General features: G+C 45.8%; 1 protein-coding gene across 1 annotated transcript in view; it reads left to right on the top strand.

The window, feature by feature from the left end:
- The window catches only part of SPAG6 (sperm associated antigen 6), a 220,948-nt gene that overhangs the window by 52,465 nt on the left and 148,238 nt on the right, over positions 1-20,245 (top strand). Inside the window, 1 exon segment of the mRNA XM_033931329.1 lies at positions 15,187-15,370. Coding sequence (XP_033787220.1) covers positions 15,187-15,370 — 184 coding nt within the window.

The raw sequence follows: 20,245 nt of genomic DNA on the forward strand, positions 1-20,245 counted from the left end.
TAGGATGCTGTTATTTTCCATGGGGAGGTAGATGCAGCATCTTGATTACGTCTAGTACAATTCACTTTAAAGGACATACATATTTCGCTCACGTTGCATGGAGTTAGTACTGTTTTCATGGTTCCAGTTTACTCTTCTTTCCATTGCGAAACTTGATTTTTCCTAGGAGAATTTCTTTCTTACAGATCCTACAGTTCTCATCCTGCCATTCCCTGACCTTCTGTACTTCATTCTGAGGGGATCTTGACTTCTTCCAATGACTCTTCAGGCTTTCTCACGAGGGGGAAGACGCTATAATGTCAGGTCAGGGGGCTGTGAACATTTTTCAGGATGCTTGCAACTTTGCATCCTCCTCAGGTTTCGGGTTCGTTCTTGGAGTCTCTATGTTTTGTGTTTCCCTTTTAAGTGTTACTGGTCCTCAGGGCAGTTCTTGTATTTCTTCAGGAACAAAGGGACATTGTTCCACTTACTGCATGGTGCCCAAGACGGGGGCATTGGGCAGGCTGGATCCCATTCTGCTGAATTAGTTTCTCAGGGTTACACATTTCTGCAGAAAAACTGGGAGATCTTTACATTTTCACTATGGACTCCGAATTGGCACTAGGTTTGCTTGCCTCTCTTGGAGCAGCGCTTTCAGTTTTGGCACATGCCATTTCGCCTACCGAGGGCTTCACGAAAATTTTAGAAAACGTGGGCAGTGGTACCGTTTTGGCACTACCAGGCGGTTCACCTACTTTCTTCTTGACTGACTGCTTGATTCGGACGTCTTCCAGTCGGGCCATTTGACTGTCACGAAAAGGGTGGTTTCTTTTCCTCGGTTCTTTGGACGTGAATCTTTGAATTTGCACAGCGCTCTTTTCTCCTATACTATTTATAGGTATATCGGGGAGATGTTTTAATTTATATAGAAGAGAAATGTGTTTCTTCCCAGAGACTAGGGCGATGGGTCACAGTCTCAGGTTTGCATTCTTCGGTCATCATGACCAAGAGTATGGGATTCTGTACAGGTTTTAGGATCCATGTTGCTGACTCCACTAGGAACTTCGGCTTGCTTTCCCATTATAACGCTACAGCAGTCGCTTTTGTTCTGGTGGTTCCCGGTATCTCAGGGCTACAATTATTTGGTAGGCTCCTCAAGCATCACTTTGTATGATTTGGTGGCTCAGCGAGATTTCTCTTTTCAAAGGCATGCCTTGGTCTTTGCTGGACTAGCTCATGGTTACCAAACATCCGGGGCTGTCGGGTTGGAGGGCTTGGTGCCTTCCATCCTCAGCTCCAGGAGTCTGGTCTTAAAGAGGCGAATCAATTTTTGTTCATTCTTTTACTCTGGAGCATGGTCAGGCTACCTTTCTGGAGCTTCAGACCATTCTTCCGGAATGACGCTGAAGGTCTTTTCAGTCAGTATTATGATGGGGGTATTTCTCTACAGCCTGGTCAGTAGGTGATGTACTCAGTTGTCGGGTAAAATTGTGGTTCTACTTCAATGGGTGGACCCTCATCTTCCTCTTCTGTTGGCAGATCATTTTATTGGTCAGGAAAAGAGTTTGGATAGACTTTCTCTCTGCAAAATCTGAGCATGCCCATTTATTGTATGTTACAGTGTACAGCGCTGTGTATGCTCTAGAACGTGTAAATGTTACTAATATTGAAATCTTCTATATCCTGGATATTGAGAATTTTGGCTCAGGTGTTCCAGCTCTTTTTATAGAAGTAAGATCTCCTGGAACTAGACCTCATGGCCTCGTCTCGAAATTCTAAGCTTCCTAGCTTCTTCGGCGCGCACAGGGAGTGGGAGTCAGAGGGGGGTAGCAGCGTGGCTTCTTTCTCGCCTCTGGTTTCTCTTATTTTAAGTGTTTTCCCCTGGCTGATGATGGCTTGGATTTGCCAATCTCAAGCTCGCTTTCAGGGCACAGTAATTTGTAGAATCTCTGATTGGCTGCGCCATCCTTGCTATCGGATTTGATGAGGTCTTCGACCAGCTGGACTGTTGAGTTTCCGTATATCTCCCGGATTAGCTCACCTAGGGTCCCGATCAACATGATATTCATACTACGTTGGTATTACATCCTAGCTTTTGAAAAAGTCAGGGCTGACGTGTAAGGGTTATGCGAAGCAGTTTGTTTCTTCTCTTATCCAGGTGATATAGACTTCTTCACCTGTGGCTTTCTGCTTCCTTTTGGGAGGTTTTTCCTTTCTTGGGTACTTCTCAACATTTGCACTCTTCCAGATTCTTTTTGGCACAAGTGTATGCCAAGGGCTTAGCTTTCAATTCCCTTCAGCTTCAAGTGCCATCTTAGCTTGTTACAAGGACTAGGTATATTGCTCTTCGCTTACTTCTCAGCTTCATATAGTTCAGTTCCTAAACGGAGTACGGTATATTCGTACACCTCTTAAAAAGCCCTGTCCGGAGTACAGTCTTAAGGTACTTCTTCGCAGTTTACCGAAGGCTTCATTTCATCCTTTTCTTTTGAGACTCTAAAGGGCTGTGCTGTTGAACACGGGGTTTCTTGTGGCCATGGCTTTAGTTCGGCGGTTTTCTGAGTTGCAGGCCTTGTTCGGTGGGGATTCCTATTTCTGATTTACAAAATCTGCGGTGTCCGTTTGGACGGTACCATAATTTCTTTCTAAGGAGGTGTCATCCTTTCTTTTATGACACTCACTTTTCCTTCCTTCTTCCTGGGAGGAGAAATGGGGAGACATGCTTTTATTCACTGCATTTTTTGAATGTGCGTAGCGTTCTCCGCGAGCTAGGTTTCTAACAACTTTTAGTTGTTTAGATCACCTTTTTGTATTCTTCAAGGGACGCCTCAAACGTATGGCGGCATCCAAAGCCTCCATCGCTCGATGGGTCCAGGAGGACATTATTTACGCTTGCTTGATGGCAGGGAAGCGGTTGGCAAAAGAACTTCATGACTATTCTGCCAGAGCGATGGCTACTTCTTGGACTCGGTCCAGAGGTTTTTTCCTTGGAGGAGTTTTGTCTTGCGGCTACTTGGTCTTCTGAGAGTGCCTTATCTCGGCATTACCGGCAGATGTGGGGGCGCATGCGGTGGATGCATTTAGTGGTTCGGTTGTTGCGAAGGCAGCGTTTGCTTCCCACCTAGATTGAGGATTGCTTTGCTACATCCCATTGGTCTCTGGATTCATCTGCTGCTGTTGCTAAGGAAGGAAAAATTATGTTCTTACCTGTTAATTTTCTTTCCTTTAGATGCAGCAGATGAATCCAGAGCCCCACCCTTTCTGGATATTGTCTGTCTTTTGCAACTTCGAAGTTTGTTATTATTGATGGTTGTATTCTGTATTATTGCCTTTTGAGATTTGTTATGGGAAAGAAGTTTTTTACATGCTATGCCTATTGATGGTTACAGATGCTTGGGCAAGGAGCTATACTGAAGATACAGGAGGAGTGCCAGCCAATAGGACCACCTATTAATCAGTTTCTCTATCTCTGCCTGCTGGTAGATGTGTGCTATCCCATTGGTCTCTGGATTCATCTGCTGCATCTAAAGGAAAGAAAATTAACAGGTAAGAACATCATTTTTCCTTTTTTTTATCTATATGGAAACCACAGAGTTTTTTTGCTGTTCTGTTTTCCCTAGTCTCATAATATGAGCCGATGATAATAAATGGGTCTCTGACAGTGTTCCCGCTAAGCTGCGCTGGGGTGCGCTGGCGCACAAAATATTACCTCGCAGCGCACAAGTTTCTCGTCACAGCGCACACAGTGTAGAGCACAGTTCTTCAACCGCCGGTCCGCAAACAAAATCTTGCCGGTCCGCGAAGGATTCGGTCCCCGCCGCAACGAAAGGCCGGCGTCAGCTGACTTGCAACTTCCTGTTGCAGTCGCTGTGCCGGGACTCCTGCCTTCGCCGAGACTCCTGCCTTCCACCGCGTTTGCCTCCTGCCTTGTCTCCGCACCTCCAGACCAGCAGCGGCAGCTGTGTATGCTTTTAACTTCGGCACAGAGCTGCCCCTAATCAATAGTTTAGCGCGGTTTCATAAGGCAGCCTCGGGGCCTTTGCTAGGCCGGCCCACATCGCATCATCGAAGCGGGCCGGCTATCAAAGGCCCCGAGGCTGCCTCATGAAACCGCGCTAAACTATTGATTAGGGGCAGCTCTGTGCCGAAGTTAAAAGCATACAGAGCTGCCGCTGCTGGTCTGAACTCTTGGGCCGCTGAAGGAGGGCAAAAAGCAGCTGTCCTGGAGGTTTCCCTTCCTCTCGCCTTTACAGGTTCCTTTTTTCCACCTTTTTTTTTTTTCCTTCAAACGGCAACGGGCCCCAGCATCGACATCAATCAAGTAAGTTCCACTGTCAATCAAGCGGTTCTGCTCGGCCAAAGCTTCCCCTGTGACATGAGCCACCCTCAGGGGAAAGAAAGTGACCCACAAAGGTGAGGGGAAGGGGGGCAGATGATGGAAGTTGGGGGGGGGGGAGAGAGAGAGAGAGAGAGAAGGGGCAGATGATGGAATGGAGGAGATGAGAGAGAGAGAGAAGGGGACAGATGATGGAAGTGAGAAGAAGGGAGAGAGAGCAGAAGGCAGATGGATGTCAGTTGAGAAGGGAGAGCAGATGCTGAATGGAAGTGGGGAAAGAACACATACTGGATGGAAGGAGGAGATAAATAAAGGGGGAAGAAAATAGTAAGATAATGGAGGGGTGAGGGAAAGGGGTGACAAGCTGTGTGTAGACACAGTGAAAAGAGGGAAACGGGACTAAATAGTAAGAAAGAATTTAATTTAGATGGAGGCAGAAAATAGAGAAGGAAGACCAGAGAAGAAAAGGGAAGAGAGAGCAGAGAATGATCAGATCTGAGTGGAGGAAACTGAGAAGAGAGGATATGCTAAAAACTCACAGGGGGGAGGGAAGGATAGAGATGCCAGACCATGAGGGGAACAGAAGGAAGATGATGGATGCTAGAACCAAATTGGGGGGTAGGGGGGGGGGGCAGGAGGAGGAGGAGGGGGCAAGGAAAGACAGACAGATGAATGGAAGGGGCAGATGCTGGACTGAAGAGACAAGAGAAGGTTATCATGCTGCATGTGTAACCGGCCATGGTACGGACGCCCTTCATCCTGGAGTAACTGGGGGGGGGGGGGGGGGGGGGGGGGGGGGGCTCCAGCACTGGTAACTTTAAGAAGGACACGGTAACTACTCGAAAGGAGTCCAGAGAAGAGCAAATAAAATGGATTAAAGGGGCTGGAGGAGGTTGCCGGTACAGGCGAAAGATTAGATGATACTGGGCCTCTCTCCCTTGAGGCAGAGAGGAGATTGAGATGGGACAATGATAGAAATTCATTCAAGGTACTGAAGGAATAGACTTAGTAGCTAAGGCAGGGAGAACGAGAGGGGCACTCTCTAAAGTTGAAAAGGGGATAGATTCCATACAAACGTAAGGAAGTTCTGTGGTAGAAAGCAACATATTTATTTGGCTCATAACTTGCTGGCGCCCGATATTTTTAGCTCACAGTGATAAAAAAGTTTGGCTCACAACACCCGCCCGCGTTAGAGGGGACCACTGGTCTCTGATGTATGTTAGACAATATTTAAGGTTTGAACCTGGAGCTTGAGGCTCAGTGTTGTATATTAACTATTTTATTTTGAAAACTTTTTATTAATTTCAAGAAAAATGACAACTGTCAACCAAGACAAGAAATGCAAGTAATAATAAGCCACACTTCTCCCCTCCCATCCCACAAAGATACAATAAACAACCCAAGGAATAGTCCAGAAATTACAAATTAGCAACTCGTAGAGTATTCAAAATCTGACTGCAGCCTCTCGATGCAGTACATTCCAATAGGGAGTCCACACTTGAAGACAGTTTTTTCAGAGCTTCTGAGAACCAGCAATGGCTTACACCTCCCACCGCATCAAGTTATGAAATTTAGGTCCTCCAGTACCAAATAGAAGGAGGCTGGTCAGAAAGCCAATGGTTCATGATACATTTTTCCCCATAACATAACACTTGCTCAGAAACAGCTGTTCCCCGAGCTGGATGCATATTTAACAATGGGAAAATGAAAGAATAGCATTCCAAGCGCTGAGGAGAGTATTCAAAAGTTGTACCCCCAAAAAAGAACCACCTCCCTCCATAAACCCTGAATTTTTGAACACTCCCACAGACCAAGCACATAGGAGTTACACCGCTGCATGACAATTTAATACAAAAGCTGTGTATCTATACACCCCATAATGATAAGCCTTGCTCTGGAGGACATAAGCCCGCAACATAGGTACGGTAATGACATTCCCCGAGTTCTGCACTTCCCACCACCCCAGCAGCATTGTAAGGTTAATTGCCAATTAAGTTTCCCTCTGTCAGTGCTGTATTATCCCAGAGAAATTCCCTGGTGGTTGTCTTTGAGCAAGCCTTTATGAAAATAGGAAACTGATATTCTGGTCTCCGCGGATGCCTCTAAAAATTCTTCAAAACGGATCCCAAAGTCTCAGGAGAGAGAAACCCACTGGGAGGGATTCCACATAGTGCTGAAGTTTGTTGATAAGCATAAATGCACCCCCAAAGCTAATATATCCCAAGCAAGTAAATTTCATAGGAGAGCAAGATGCCCTCTTCCTGTAAATACATGACATAATTGAAAAAATACCCTTACTCCGGCTGAATATAGAATAGAGAGTTTGCGCGAGGGACAGAAATCCCACCCGTCCCCACCAAAATCCCACCCGTCCCCGTAAGGAATCCCACCCGTCCCCGCATGGGAATCCTCCATCCCCACCCCCGTCCCCGTGAGGAATCTCCTCCATCCCCCGCCCGTCCTATAAACTTCAGAAATAGTTTATTTCATTTAATTATGCTACTGAAATTAAAGGCTCTGGTAGAGACCCATTTACAAATAAAGCAAAGAGACTTATTAATTGGAAATATTAATTGGGAAGAATACATACTTTGTAAATGGGTTTCTACCAGAAGCCTCTAAATGTAAATATAAAATATAAATAAATACTCAGCTGATGAGAACCCCCAAGCTGTCAGCTGAGGACTTCCTTTGCAGTTGGCCGGGGTCCCTTTTGCCAAGCTTGGCAGGTAGCAGTAGCGTCCCTGAGTCACAGATGCTGGCACCTCAGTGGCTCATGGATGCTGCCAGCGATTGCTGCGCTTGGTGGAGGGGAGTTCTGGCCATCTCTAAAGGAGGTCCTCTGCTGGCGGTGCTTGGGGATCCCCAGCACAGCAAGGGATCAGCAAGTACTTCAACACTGTAAAAAATAAAACACTGTAAAAATAAAACCAGAAATGCATTTCCTTTTCTTTTGAACACAATATAAAGACATCTGCTATATACATTTCCCAAAGCTAACATATTTTAGTCAATAAATTCCGTTTTTTACCTTTGTTGTCTGGAAACTATTTTTCCATCAGGTTGGTCCCGGTTTCTTTTTTCCACTTTCCCATCTTCTGTAAATTCTTCTGTTGCTGTCCGTTGGTTCCTCCTACCATGGTCCAGCATTTATTCCTCTGTCATCCCACAGACCATGTGCAGCATCTTTTGCCCCTGCCCATCAACCCAATGCCCACATTTCTCCAGCACCATGTCATATCCATTCCCTTCACCACTATGTCCAACATTCCTCCCTCTTGCATCCCTTTCAATCTGTCATACTGTACCCTTTCCACTACAACATTTCTCCCTCATCTTTTTCTTCCCTATCATCTGTACCTCACTCCCTCCCTATGACCAAAAATTCTCCTCTTTCTTCCATTCCCCCGTGTACACCATCTCTTTCCCTCTCATTAACACACTCACGCCCAATTCTCCCTTTTACATCGTATTTTGTTTACCTTCTATCTATTACTTCAGACCCATCAGTTGACTCATTTCCATTCTGCACTTGTATAGTCCTGCACTTTGATACATACACTAACAAAAAGAATTCTTAAATGCTGATTTCCCCTTAAAAAACTAGATAACGGTACACTATGATATGCATATGGTCAGAAGTCAATAAAAAACACACAGAAAATACAGAACGGGCCATCTAAAGAAAGCTAACCCCCCCCATGCTGAAAAGCAAAAACCCAGAGAAAGTGCAATAAACTTTGAAAGGACAAAGCCTAAAGGAAAGCCCCCCCCTCAAAATGCATTTAAATGATCACTTACCAGATATGTGTTCTGAATAGAGAGTTGCGCGGGGACAGAAATCCCACCCGTCCCCGCGAGGAATCCCTCCGTCCCCACCCGTCCCCGCGAGGAATCCCCTCCGTCCCCACCCGTCCCCGCGAGGAATCCCCTCCGTCCCCATCCGTCCCTATAAACTACAGAAATAGTTATTAATTTAATTATGCTACTGAATTAAAGGCATCTGGTAGAAACCCATTTAACAAATAAGCAAAAAAGACTATTAATTTAGAAATATAATTGGGAAGAATACATACTTTGTAAACGGTTTCTTCCAGAGCCTCTAATGTTTTAAAATTTATTATCAACACAACTAATATACTACTTTATCCTAAAGCAAAAAAAGAAAAAAAAAAAAAAAAGAAATAGAATTTTTTTCCTTCCTTTGTTGCCTGGTTTCTGATTCCTCATGTTCTCATTCAGTTCCTTCCATCCACAGTCTCTCTTCGTCTTCCATTACTCTGTTACTGTGGCCTCCCTTTCTCCCCCCTTCCAAATTGGTCTGGCACCCAATCTTCTTCCCTCCGCTCCCCCCATAGTCTGGCATCTCTGTCTTCTTCTCCCTGCCAGCGTCTCTCCCCACTCTCTCTTCCCCCATTTCCTTTCAGCGTCCTTCTCCCCCCCCCATCTTCCCCCTATGTTTTCAGTGTCCTCCTCCGCCCTCTGTCTTCCCCATGTCCTTTCAGCGTCCTTTTCCCCGTCTTCCCATGTCCTTTCAGCGTTATTACTCACACCCCTTTGTCTTCACCCCCCCCCCCCCACCCCCCCCACACTGCTTTCCAGCTCTTCCTTATTCATCTCCCCCTCAGTTTTACCTAAGCGTCTTTTCCCTCTCCACCTCCACCTTTTCCTCCCTTTCTCCCTCCCTGCCCCTTACCTTGTGGCGCTTACCTGCCCGACTGACAACAAAACAGGCCCGGTCCAACAAACCTCCCTCCCTGTAGCCGCGAATCTAAATTACCTTCTTATAGCAGCTGGAGTATTGAAGCTGCTGTAAGAAAGTAATTTAGATTCGCGGCTACAGGGCAGGGAGGTTTGTTGGACCGGGCATGTTGTCCGGTTGGACGGTGGATCTGGCTGGCTGTGCTGCACCCGGGGGCGGACCGCCCTCCGCCTTGTAACACTGCCTTTTCCTCCCCTTGCCCTGCCGCAGTAGTACTACACAGCCGAACGGAAGTCTTCACGACGTCAGCGCTGAACATCAGGAAGACTTCCGTTCGGCTGTGTAGTACTACTGCGGCAGGGCAGGTAGGAGACGAGCTTCGCGGCGAGTATATCCAGCCACCGCAGGAACCCCCGCGACCCTCGGAGGCGTCCCCACGGGAATCCCCGTGACCCTAGGGGGCGTCCCCACGGGATCCCCGCGACCCCTAGGGGCATCCCCACGGGATCCCCATGACCCGAAGGGGGAAACCCACGGGATTCCCGTCGTCCCCGTTCCCGTGCAGCTCTCTAGTTCTGAATACATAACACAAAACAGCCCTGTTTCTCCCGACTGACTGAGCTGCACTTCTTTGCAGGGCAGCGGGCCCTGCCTTTATCTCACCCCCCCCCTGTCTCCCAAGTGCTGCAGTTCTTCAGGGCAGCAGGCCCTGCCTTTTTTTGACCCCTCCTGTCTCCCGAGTGCTGCAGTTATTTCAGGGCAGCGGCCCTGCCTTTTCTCCCCCTACTCCTGTCTCCCGAGTGCTGCACTTCTTCGCAGGGCCCTGCCTTTTCTGTCCACCTCCGAAGCTCCCGCAAGACTTTAGCGCTCCCGAGTGCTGCACTTCTTCACAGGGCAGCGGGCCCTGCTCGCTCCACGTGGGCTGACCCGAAGCCTCACCTCCGACGTCAGCTCGGACGTCGGGGGGAAGACTATCCGTGTCGGCATACGTGTGGTTGTGGCTGGGAAGCAGAACGGGCAGGAAAAGAAAACGAGCCATTTGGCTTGAACTACCTCCCAACCCCGTGGGATCCCCCGAGACCATGAGGGACGTCCCCATGGGATTCCCGCGATCCTAGGAGGCGTTTCTGCGGGATCCCTGTCGTCCCTGTTACCATGCAGCTCTCTAATATAGAAGCCCTGGTGGAAAGGTAGAATTTCCCACCAATGGCATAAACACACTAAGGTGCGGATCCTGCCCCCAAGAGGAAAGGATTTGATTCCACACCGTCCAAAGGGGACGCAATAACACACTATCCCGGGTGGGCTGAGAGACATCTTTAAGTCAGGCATGCAAAATATACAGCAAATGGTAAGGTTAAAAATAGTCTTGCTCAAAGGTCACATCTGTAAAGAGATCTGTGTCCAACACCCAGTCCATGGATATGGCGTAGAATAACAGGCTTGATTATAGAGCCTAAGATCCAGTATACCCAGCCCCCCCCCCCCCGGGCCCCAGTGTCCCCCCCCCCCGGTAGCCCACTGAAACTTAGACTTCTGACCCCCCCCCCCCAAAGAACCCTGATTGTAAGGAGTTAAGGGCTCACATAGTAAGGATACGGGAAGTGTCTGAAGGACATAGAGCCACTTGGGAAACAAGATCATGCAGAAAAGATGAATGCGTCCCATCAAGGATAAAGGTAAGCCCTTCCATCGCTCCAATTTGGAACGCGTATCAGCCAACAACTTATCAATATTATTCCGATACAACTGTGATACTTTCATAGTTAACTGGATTCCTAAATAACGAAACAAACCCTCTAGTATTGTATATTAAGTATAATCCTGGCTTCTTTCCTACATTTGTTGCAAAAAAATAGATTTTTCTGTAAATTTGATTAATGAATAAGTTTTCTCTCTTTTAAATTTATTCTGAAAAATATCTAAACATTTCTGCTTCTGAATTTTATGCCACAGTGCCTTGGACTCTGACTCTCATAGTTCTGGATAAGCTGTTAGTACAGAACTATCCATTTCCCTGGGACCCACCTCAGCCACCTGCCCAGGCCCCTCCAGTCATCCCCCTCCCCCCACTAGACAAAGTGGAGGCCGAGGATGATGAAGCCAATGGCCCAAAACCAGTCTGTCTCCTCCACTTCCCCTTCTTCCTGTGGTTTCCTTTAGAATCTTGCCCCCACTGCAACCGCATCTATCACACTACTAACACCCTGCCTTCACCCTAGCTAAACTTGCTCCTGAACTAAGCTCATGTGCTTGAGGTACTGCTGCAGAATGCTACGAGTATCCCAAACCAGAAGCACATCTATGTGCCTGGACTCCACTCTCAACCTTATAAGGCTTGGATGGAGGCGTGTTGATCTCCTACATAAGAAACTTAAGAATAGCCTTACTGGGTCAGACCAATGGTCCATCAAGCCCATAGCTCATCTCATGGGGCCAATCCAGGTCACTAGTACCTGACCAAAACCCAAGGCGTAGCAATATTCCAAGCTACCTACCTCCAGGGAAAGCAGTGGCTTCCCCCATGTCTTTCTCAATACAGCTAAGGACTTTTCCTCCAGGAGAAATTGTCCAAACCTTTCATAAAACCTGCTAACGCTTTCTGTTCTTACTACAACCTCTGGCAACCGCGTTCCAGAGCTTAACTATTCTCTGAGTGAAAAAAAAATTCCTCTATTTGTTTTAAAAGTATTTCCTTGTAACTTCATCGAGTGTCCCTAGTCTTTGTAATTTTGACAGTGAAAAATTGATCCACGTACCCGTCTACTCCACTCAGGATTTTGTAGACTTCAGTCATATATATCTCCTCTCAGCTGTCTCTTTTCCAAGCTAAAGAGCCCTAACCTGAGGAGTTCCATCCCCTTTATCATCTTGGTCACTCTTCTTTGAATCTTTTCTAGCTCCTTGAGTTAAGGAGACCAGAATTGAACCAGATGAGGTCGCACCATGGAGCAATACAAGGACATTATAACATTCTTAGTCTTTTTAACCATCCCTTTTTTAATAGTTCCTAGCATCCTGTTTGCTTTTTTGATTGCCGCCGCACATTGGGCAGAAGATTTCATCGTATTGTCTATGATGATACCTAGATCCTTTTCTTGGGCACTAACCCCCTAGGTGGACCTTAGCATCCGGTAAATGTGGTTCGTGTTATTCTTCACATTTGTCCACATTCAATTTCATCTGCCATTTGGACACCAGTCTTCCAATTTCCTAAGGTCTGCCTGCAATTTTTCACAATCCGCATGCGTTTTAACAACTTTGAACAGTTTAATGTCATCTGCAGATTTAATAACTTCACTTGTTCCAATTTCCAGATCATTTATAAATAAATTAAATAGCACCGGTCCCAGTACAGACCCCTGCGACACTCTACTGTTTGTTCTCCTCCATTGTGAAAAATGACCATTTAACCCAGGGATCTCAAAGTCCCTCCTTGAGGGCCGCAATCCAGTCGGGTTTTCAGGATTTCCCCAATGAATATGCATTGAAAGCAGTGCATGCACATAGATCTCATGCATATTCATTAGGGAAATCCTGAAAACCCGACTGGATTGCGGCCCTCAAGGAGGGACTTTGAGACCCCTGATTTAACCCTACCCTCTGTTTTCTATCCGATAACTTTCCGATAACCAATTCCTAATCCACAACTGAACTTTGCCACCTATCCCATTACTCTTTAATTTTCTCAGGAGCTTTCTGAAAATCTAGATGCACTACATCAACCGGCTCACCTTTATCCACATGTTTATTCACACCTTCTTCCACATGTTTATTCACACCTTCAAAGAAGTCAAGCAAATTGGTGAGGCAAGATCTCCCTTGGCTGAACCCATGCTGACTTCGTCTCATTAAATCATGTTTGTCTACATGTTCCACAATTTTATTTTTCATAATTGTTTCCACCATTTTGCCTGGCACTAAAGTGAGGTTTACCAGTCTGTAGTTTCCTGGATCTCCCACCTGCTTGCAACAGACACTGATGACGAAGCTGGGGGCTCCAAAGAATCCACTGGTACTTGCAGAATAGAAGAAGAACTAGCAGGAATCTGAGATGCAGCAGAAACACTAGGAGAAGAGGGAACAAAAGAAGACAACGAACTAGTAGGCACCATTGAAACCCTATGCCACCCAATATGGTACGTGCAGGTGCAGGCAAAGGCGCCAGAAAAGTGACTATTTGAGCCTCAAGGCTTAACATTTCATAGCTCTAAACCCATGGTAGAGCACAAGAACCACAGTAAGGACTCCTGCTCCAGAAAACCAACCTGCACACCAAACCTGCCAGCTAACTGTGTTCCCAAACTATTCAGCCCCCTACTGCAAGCCCAGAAAACTGTGGCGATTGGGGGGGGGGGGGGTCTAAACCAACCCTAGGAAGAATAACCCAGAGTTGCAGCCTCAAACAATTTCTCAGGACCCCTGCCCATATTGACCTTCCCCTAAACAGTAAAGAGCCCACCCCCAAACAGTAAAGTGCTGTGCCAGTGGGACCTCAGCCTCTAATAGTAAAAAACACCCAGCCTGATAAGCATATTTCACAGGCTCTGACAGGAGCTATGAGTCCCCCATCCCCAGTTTTCTCTATCTCAGCACTAATCCCAGGCTCAGGCCAATTAGAGGAACCCCAAACCTTACTAGCACCCTTCCCTGCATCCCTGCCCACACCAGGGTCCTGGACAAGACTGGAGACAGAGGCTCCAGTCTCAGAAGCTGCCCCTGTTTGACCTAAATCCTCCTCAGCAAATGACACTGTCATTGACCTCCCACCATCTCTACCCTTGCTTTGAGAAACTGCCATTGAAGAAGGCCCCATGTAGGTCCCCCTACAGTGACACTGTCTCCTGTACTGTCGAGGTTTTGTAATGGTCGGGCATCTAAACATTCAGGAGCAGCTTCAACTGCTGAGTGAACGGTTCCTGATGTCCGCCTCTCTCCCCATCTGTCCCACCCACAACTCCCAACATTCATTGGGCTCCCACCATTCACCCACTCCGAAGCCACATTTCAAAGCCTTCACCCCAGTTGCACATTATTCTCTCCCCCCTCCTTTCCACACACTCACCTTCTCCTCTAGTGCTAGTCGCATAGCCAGTCCTGGTTACTGTTGGCTGTTGGGACTGGGTCCATCCACATCTTCCTATTGTGACTTTTCCCTATTATATTTGTAAAACATTGTATCCTTTACCTTCTCCTTCTCTCAGGTGTTAAGTTACATTGTTCTTTCTTTGTTCTGTATGTTTACTCCCCTTCCCTTATTAAAGAAAATTGTAAACCACTTAAATTTTATTTGATATTTATTATTTGAGATTTATGAACCAGCTTTATAAAAAGATTCACTGATGGTGGTGTACAGTAGGTGTAATTCAACATAAAAATTACAATTTTGTTAACAGCATAATAGTAATAAAAAGACCAAATATAAACAGAAATACAATGAATGAGATAGAGTCAAATTCAGTAAACTGAAACTTAGGGCTCCTTTTACAAAGGTGCGCTAGGGCCTTAACACGCGCAATAGCGTGTGTTAAATTCCTGAATGCACTAGCCACTACCGCCTCCATTTTAGGAGGAGGTAGATTTTCAGCTACTGTGCACTATAGCATGCAGTAATTTTGTGTGTGCGCTAAAAACCCTAGCACACCTTCATAAAAGGAGCCCATAATAGTAGGATGATCATGAAACAGTTTCAAAAATATACTTACTACAGTACTGAAGTTCAAATGAGAGATAATACAACTAAAAGGGAGACAATACTTATGAAGCATCTAATAAGCACAAATCAGAACATTTAAATAACATAGATATAACGCTAATGCTTTTCTATAGTACAGCTTATCCTATAGTTGAGGCATCAAATGCAGATATTAGATGGGTGGACAGAGTGCTTCGGGATAAACAGATTGGAGGCTAAACTCAAGACAAGTTGTTTTTACAGATAAACAAGGTGTAAGGAACTGATTTAAACAATGTGTGTGGTGAGCTAGACCTGGTGCAAAATGAGTGTATAGTCAATCACCCTATGTATTAAAGGCTTGGGTAAAGAGAAAGGCTTTCACCTGCTTCTTGAAGTAGAGGTAGTCTGAACTTATATCTCTTTATTGCAAAAATCCAACTTGAACTTCTTTGTGAAAATATTTATGATATTTGTGTTTTTAAATTCAAATAGCGTTTCTATAAAAAGGCAGCTGCCTTTGTGTTGAGAGCAGTAGCCAAGCATTCTCCTCATCACGCCCAAGCTGTAGTTGACTGCGGTGCCCTGGATACACTGGTGATATGTCTGGAGGATTTTGATCCAGGAGTTAAAGAATCTGCAGCCTGGGCACTTGGGTATATAGCAAGACATAATGCAGGTAATGAAATGTATGGTTATAATATTTAAATTTCTGGTAAAGCCAACTTTGTAGCTTTGATTATGAGAGTGTTCATTCTATAGATAATAAAATCCCAGAGTTTCCTCAAGGGGTTGTGCCGCTCTGAGCCAGCTTTTGCTTTGTGCTTCCATCTTGGGTCATTCTTGCAGTGTGAGTCACAGATATAAGGGCTCATGAAGCAAGAATGTCCAATTTATTTCATTTTCTCAGGTTGGTCCTGGTATCTCTCTTTACAACCTCCTTAATTGTTTTTTTTTTTTAAATCCTAAGTCTTTTTCCAGATATCATTTCCATTTCTCTGTTTATTCCTGATTATCCCAGGACAAGCAGGCAGTGTATTCTCACATGTGGGTGATGTCATCCATGGAGCCCGGTACAGACAGTGCAAAAGTATACTGTCACTTTAACCTCTTTATAAGTCTTGAGACTGCCTGTACTGCGCATGCGCCAGTGCCTTCCTGTGCGACATCAGCTCGTGGGTCTGTCAGTTCTTTGTTTTCTGCAGAGCTGACTAGTTCATTTTTGGAGTTAGTCCAAATCGAGCCAAACGTTTACATTTTTGTGCTTTCTCGTTTTATTTTCTTCAGTATATTTTTAAATTTTCTTTCCCTCTCAATTTTTGTTATTTTTTTCCCTTTTCATTTCTGGCCTTCGGTCCCTGACAAGCCTGTTTTCAGGCTGGTAGCGTCAACCTTTTTTTTGGCATAAAACCTACTCGACCTCCCTGGACCTTGAATCCTATGATTTGGCATCGGTGGTTTTCCCCTCAATGTCTAAACTCTATAGCGGATTCAAACACTGCACTCGGTGCAATAGGATCATTTCTATCACTGATCTCCACAATTGGTGTCTTCATTGTCTTGATCCTGAGTATCAAGTAGAAGCTTGTAATGCTGCCTGCAGCTTTAAAAAAAATAACCCTCAAGGCTAGACAGCTTCAACACGAGAAGCTTTTTGGGGTATCATCAACAACATTGAGGATGTTCGCCATGTCCAATACTGACTAGCAACCATCTGCATTGAAGCCGGCACCGCCTTTGACACCTTGCTCGATGTCAACAACATCTCCAGTACCAGCATCAGATACTTCTGTTAAAAAAGATAAGAAGCATATAAATACAGCTTTTCCAAGGGCGTCCGAGTCTAGGCTTTCAAAGCATCAATACCAAGAAACTCGCTCTCCTGCTCTTCAAAGGGAGTTGGCTTCTATGCTGCAAACTCAGACAGCTCATGCCACTGCTGTGACACAGACAGTCTTGTATCAACCTGAGTGCAGCTCTACACAAGCACTAGTGCCCTGGTCACAAACTGTCGGCACCAATCCAGCCACGGGACAGGAGCTCTTCCTCTCGACTGATGCAGATCAACACCGATGATGTTCAGGGAATCCCTTTAGGCATTGATGGAGAAGTCAACACTCTTTATCACGTCGACACTCAACTCAGCACTGTTTGAGCTTTCTTCTGATCCTTCTCCAATGCCACCTAGAAGGAGATCACCCTCAGAAAGTGCTCTGAGGCTGCGGCTCCCGGTTCCCCAGCCTTGTCTGTCCTGGAATTTGAAGCTCGTGTTGGAAGAGCTCTTAAGGGCTGCATCTGAGCCCTTGCAGGATGCCACCCTCATGGACCTGCCTATCAAGATGGTGTTTCTGGTTGCCATCACTTCTGCAGTGCATGTCTCTGAACTGCAAGCTTTGTCATGCAGGGACCCTTATCTTCATATCACAGCGGCCGGGGTCTCCTTGAGAACCACTTCTTTCTTGCCGAAGGTAGTTTTGGTTATTTCACATCAACCAGGAAGTTTACATTCCAGATTTCTAGCCCTCGGGTTCTAAGAAGACAGACAAAGTCTTGAAGGTACTGGATGTCCTGAGGGCTATTTTGTGATACCTGGAGGTTACGAATGATTTTCATCTTTTGTAAAGTAACATGGCTTTACAAAAGGTAAATCGTGCCAAACGAAACTGATTGAATTTTTTGATTGGGTGACCAGAGAGCTGGATCGCGGACATATGCTTGATGTAATTTACTTAGATTTCAGCAAAGCCTTTGATACGATTCCTCATAGGAGTCTTGAACAAACTTGAAGGGCTGGAGTTAGGACCCAAAGTGGTGAACTGGGTTAGAAACTGGCCATCAGACAAACGCCAGAGGGTGGTGGTTAATGGAAGTCGCTCGGAGGAAGGAAAGGTGAGTAGTGGAGTCCCTCAGAGTTCGATATCCTGTTCAATATGTTTGTGAGTGACATTGCTGAAGGGTTAGAAGGAAAAGTGTGCCTTTTTGCAGATGATACCAAGATTTGTAACAGAGTAGATACCGAAGAGGGAGTGGAAAATATGAAAAAGGATCTGCAAAAGTTAGAGGAATGGTCTAATGCCTGACAACTAAAATTCAATGCAAAGAAATGCAGAGTAATGCATTTGGGGATTAATAATCGGAAGGAACCGTATATGCTGGGAGGTGAGAAGCTGATATGCACGGAGTGGGAGAGAGACCTTGGGGTGATAGTGTCCGAAGATCTAAAGGCAAAAAAACAGTGTGACAAGGTGGTGGCTGCTGCCAGAAGGATGCTGGGCTGTATAAAGAGAAGCGTAGCCAGTAGAAGGAAGAAGGTGTTGATGCCTCTGTACAGGTCATTGGTAAGGCCCCACTTGGAGTATTGTGTTTAGTCTTGGAGATTGTATCTGGCGAAGGACGTAAGAAGACTTGAGGCGGTCCAGAGGAGGGCGACGAAAATGATAGGAGGCGCCAGATGATGTATGAGGAGAGACTGGAAGCCCTGAATATGTATACCCTAGAGCAGTGGTCTCAAACTCAAACCCTTTGTGGAGCCACATTTTGGATTTGTAGGTACTTGGAGGGTCGCAGAAAAAATAGTTACTGTCTTATTAAAGAAATGACAATTTTGCATGTCATATAAACTCTTTATAGTTTATAAAACTTTCCTTTAACAATTAAAAGGAAAGATATATAAACTATAAAGAGTTTTACCTTATGCAAAATTGTCATTTCTTTAATAAGACATTAACTATTTTTTCTGCAGCCCTCACATTTAAAGTTTAATATCTTTCCTTTCTCAAAACTGACACATTTCAATAACTATATTGAAAATAAAATCATTTTCCTTACCTTTGTTGGCAGGTGACTTTATTTTTCTGTGCTTTTAACTATGTTTCCAGGGCCTTCTTGTCCTTTGACTGTTTTTCTCTCCGTCTTCACTTTCTGCCTTGCATCCATCTTTGGCATTAACTTAATATTCAATTTTTCTGCTTTCTTTTCAAAATCTACGTTTCCATGTCTTCTCTTCCCTTCCTATCTCTCTCTTCCGTCCTATTTCCATGGTCTGACATCTCTTTCCTACCTTTCTTTCCCTCCCTCCTTCCTTCCTTTCCCCTGGTCTGGCATCTGTCTCCTTCCCTCCCCCCCATGCCCTGGCATCTCTCCCTCCCCCTTTATGGTCTGATATCTCCTTCCTTCCCTCCCTCCCATGAACTTGGCATCTCTTGTTCCTCTCTCTCCCCTTGTCTTCCTTCTCCTTCCTTCCCTCTCTTTCCCCAATTGGGTGCAGCTGCAACAGAAGCAGCATTTCCCTTCCCCCTTTTCTGTGCAGCAGAAACATTTCTCTTCCCCTTTCCCTCCCCCTCCTTTTCCCTATGCAGCAGCAGCAGAAGCAGCATTTCCCTCCCCCCTTTCCTGTGCAGGAGAGGCATTTCTCTTCCCCCTTCCCTCCCTCTCCCTGTGCAACAGCAGCAGTATTTCCCTAGGGTCCTCCTTTCATATGCAGCAGAGCATTTCTCTTTCCCCTCCCATTGCGTTCCCTTCCTTGTGGAGCAGCAGCGTGTCTGAAGCCTCTCTGATGTTGTGACGTCAGAGAGGCTTCCGATGCAAGAGTGGATAGCGCGAGGAACCGTCAACCCGCGGCTTTGAACGGAACGATCGACTGAGCTGGCCAGACACGCTGCTGCTTCAAAAGGAAGGGAAGGGGAAAGAGAAATGCTGTTTTGATCGCGTCCAGACTGCGGGCCGCAAAATAGCACCTGGAGAGCCACATGCGGCCCATGGGCCGCGTGTTTGAGACCGCTTCCCTAGAGGAAAAGGAGGAAACAGGGGAGGATATGATTCAGACGTTCAAATACTTGAAGGGTATTAACTTAGAACAAAATCTTTTCCAGATAAAGGAAAATGGTGAAACCCAGAGGACATAATTAGAGGTTGTGGGGTGGTAGATTCAAGAGCAATGTTAGGAAATTCTACTTTAACGGAGAGGGTGTAGATGCTTGGAATGCGCTCCCGAGAGAGGTGGTGGAGAGGAAAATGGTGACTGGAGTTTCAAAGAAGCGTGGGATGAACACAGAGGATCTAGAATCAGAAAATAATATTAAGTATTGAACTAAGGCCAGTACTGGGCAGACTTGCACGGTCTGTGTCTGTATATAGCTGTTTGGGGGAGAATAGGCTGGAGAGGGCTTCAATGGCTGGGAGGGTTTAGATGGGCTAGAGTGGGTTTTAACGGAGATTTCAGCAGTTGGAACCCAAGCACAGTACCGGGTAGAGCTTTGGATTCTTGCCCAGAAATAGCTAAGAAGAAAAAATTTAAAAATTTAAATTGAATCAGGTTGGCACAGACTGATGGACCATTCGGGTCTTTATCTGCCATCATCTACTATGTTACTATATCTCTCAGACCACCTCTTTGTGTTGACGAATCTGGCTAAGAAGGGGAGGCCAGCTTCCAAGGCTACCATTTCAAGATGGATCAGGTCAGATATTTCATCCTGCTATATTGTTTGCAGTTGGCAGCCTCCGTTTACGCTTAAAGTGTATTCTGCGAGAGGGATTGCCTCTTCCTGGACTG

This window comes from Geotrypetes seraphini, chromosome 2, assembly GCF_902459505.1.
Source record: "Geotrypetes seraphini chromosome 2, aGeoSer1.1, whole genome shotgun sequence".
In the NCBI taxonomy this organism is placed as follows: Eukaryota; Metazoa; Chordata; class Amphibia; order Gymnophiona; family Dermophiidae; genus Geotrypetes; species Geotrypetes seraphini.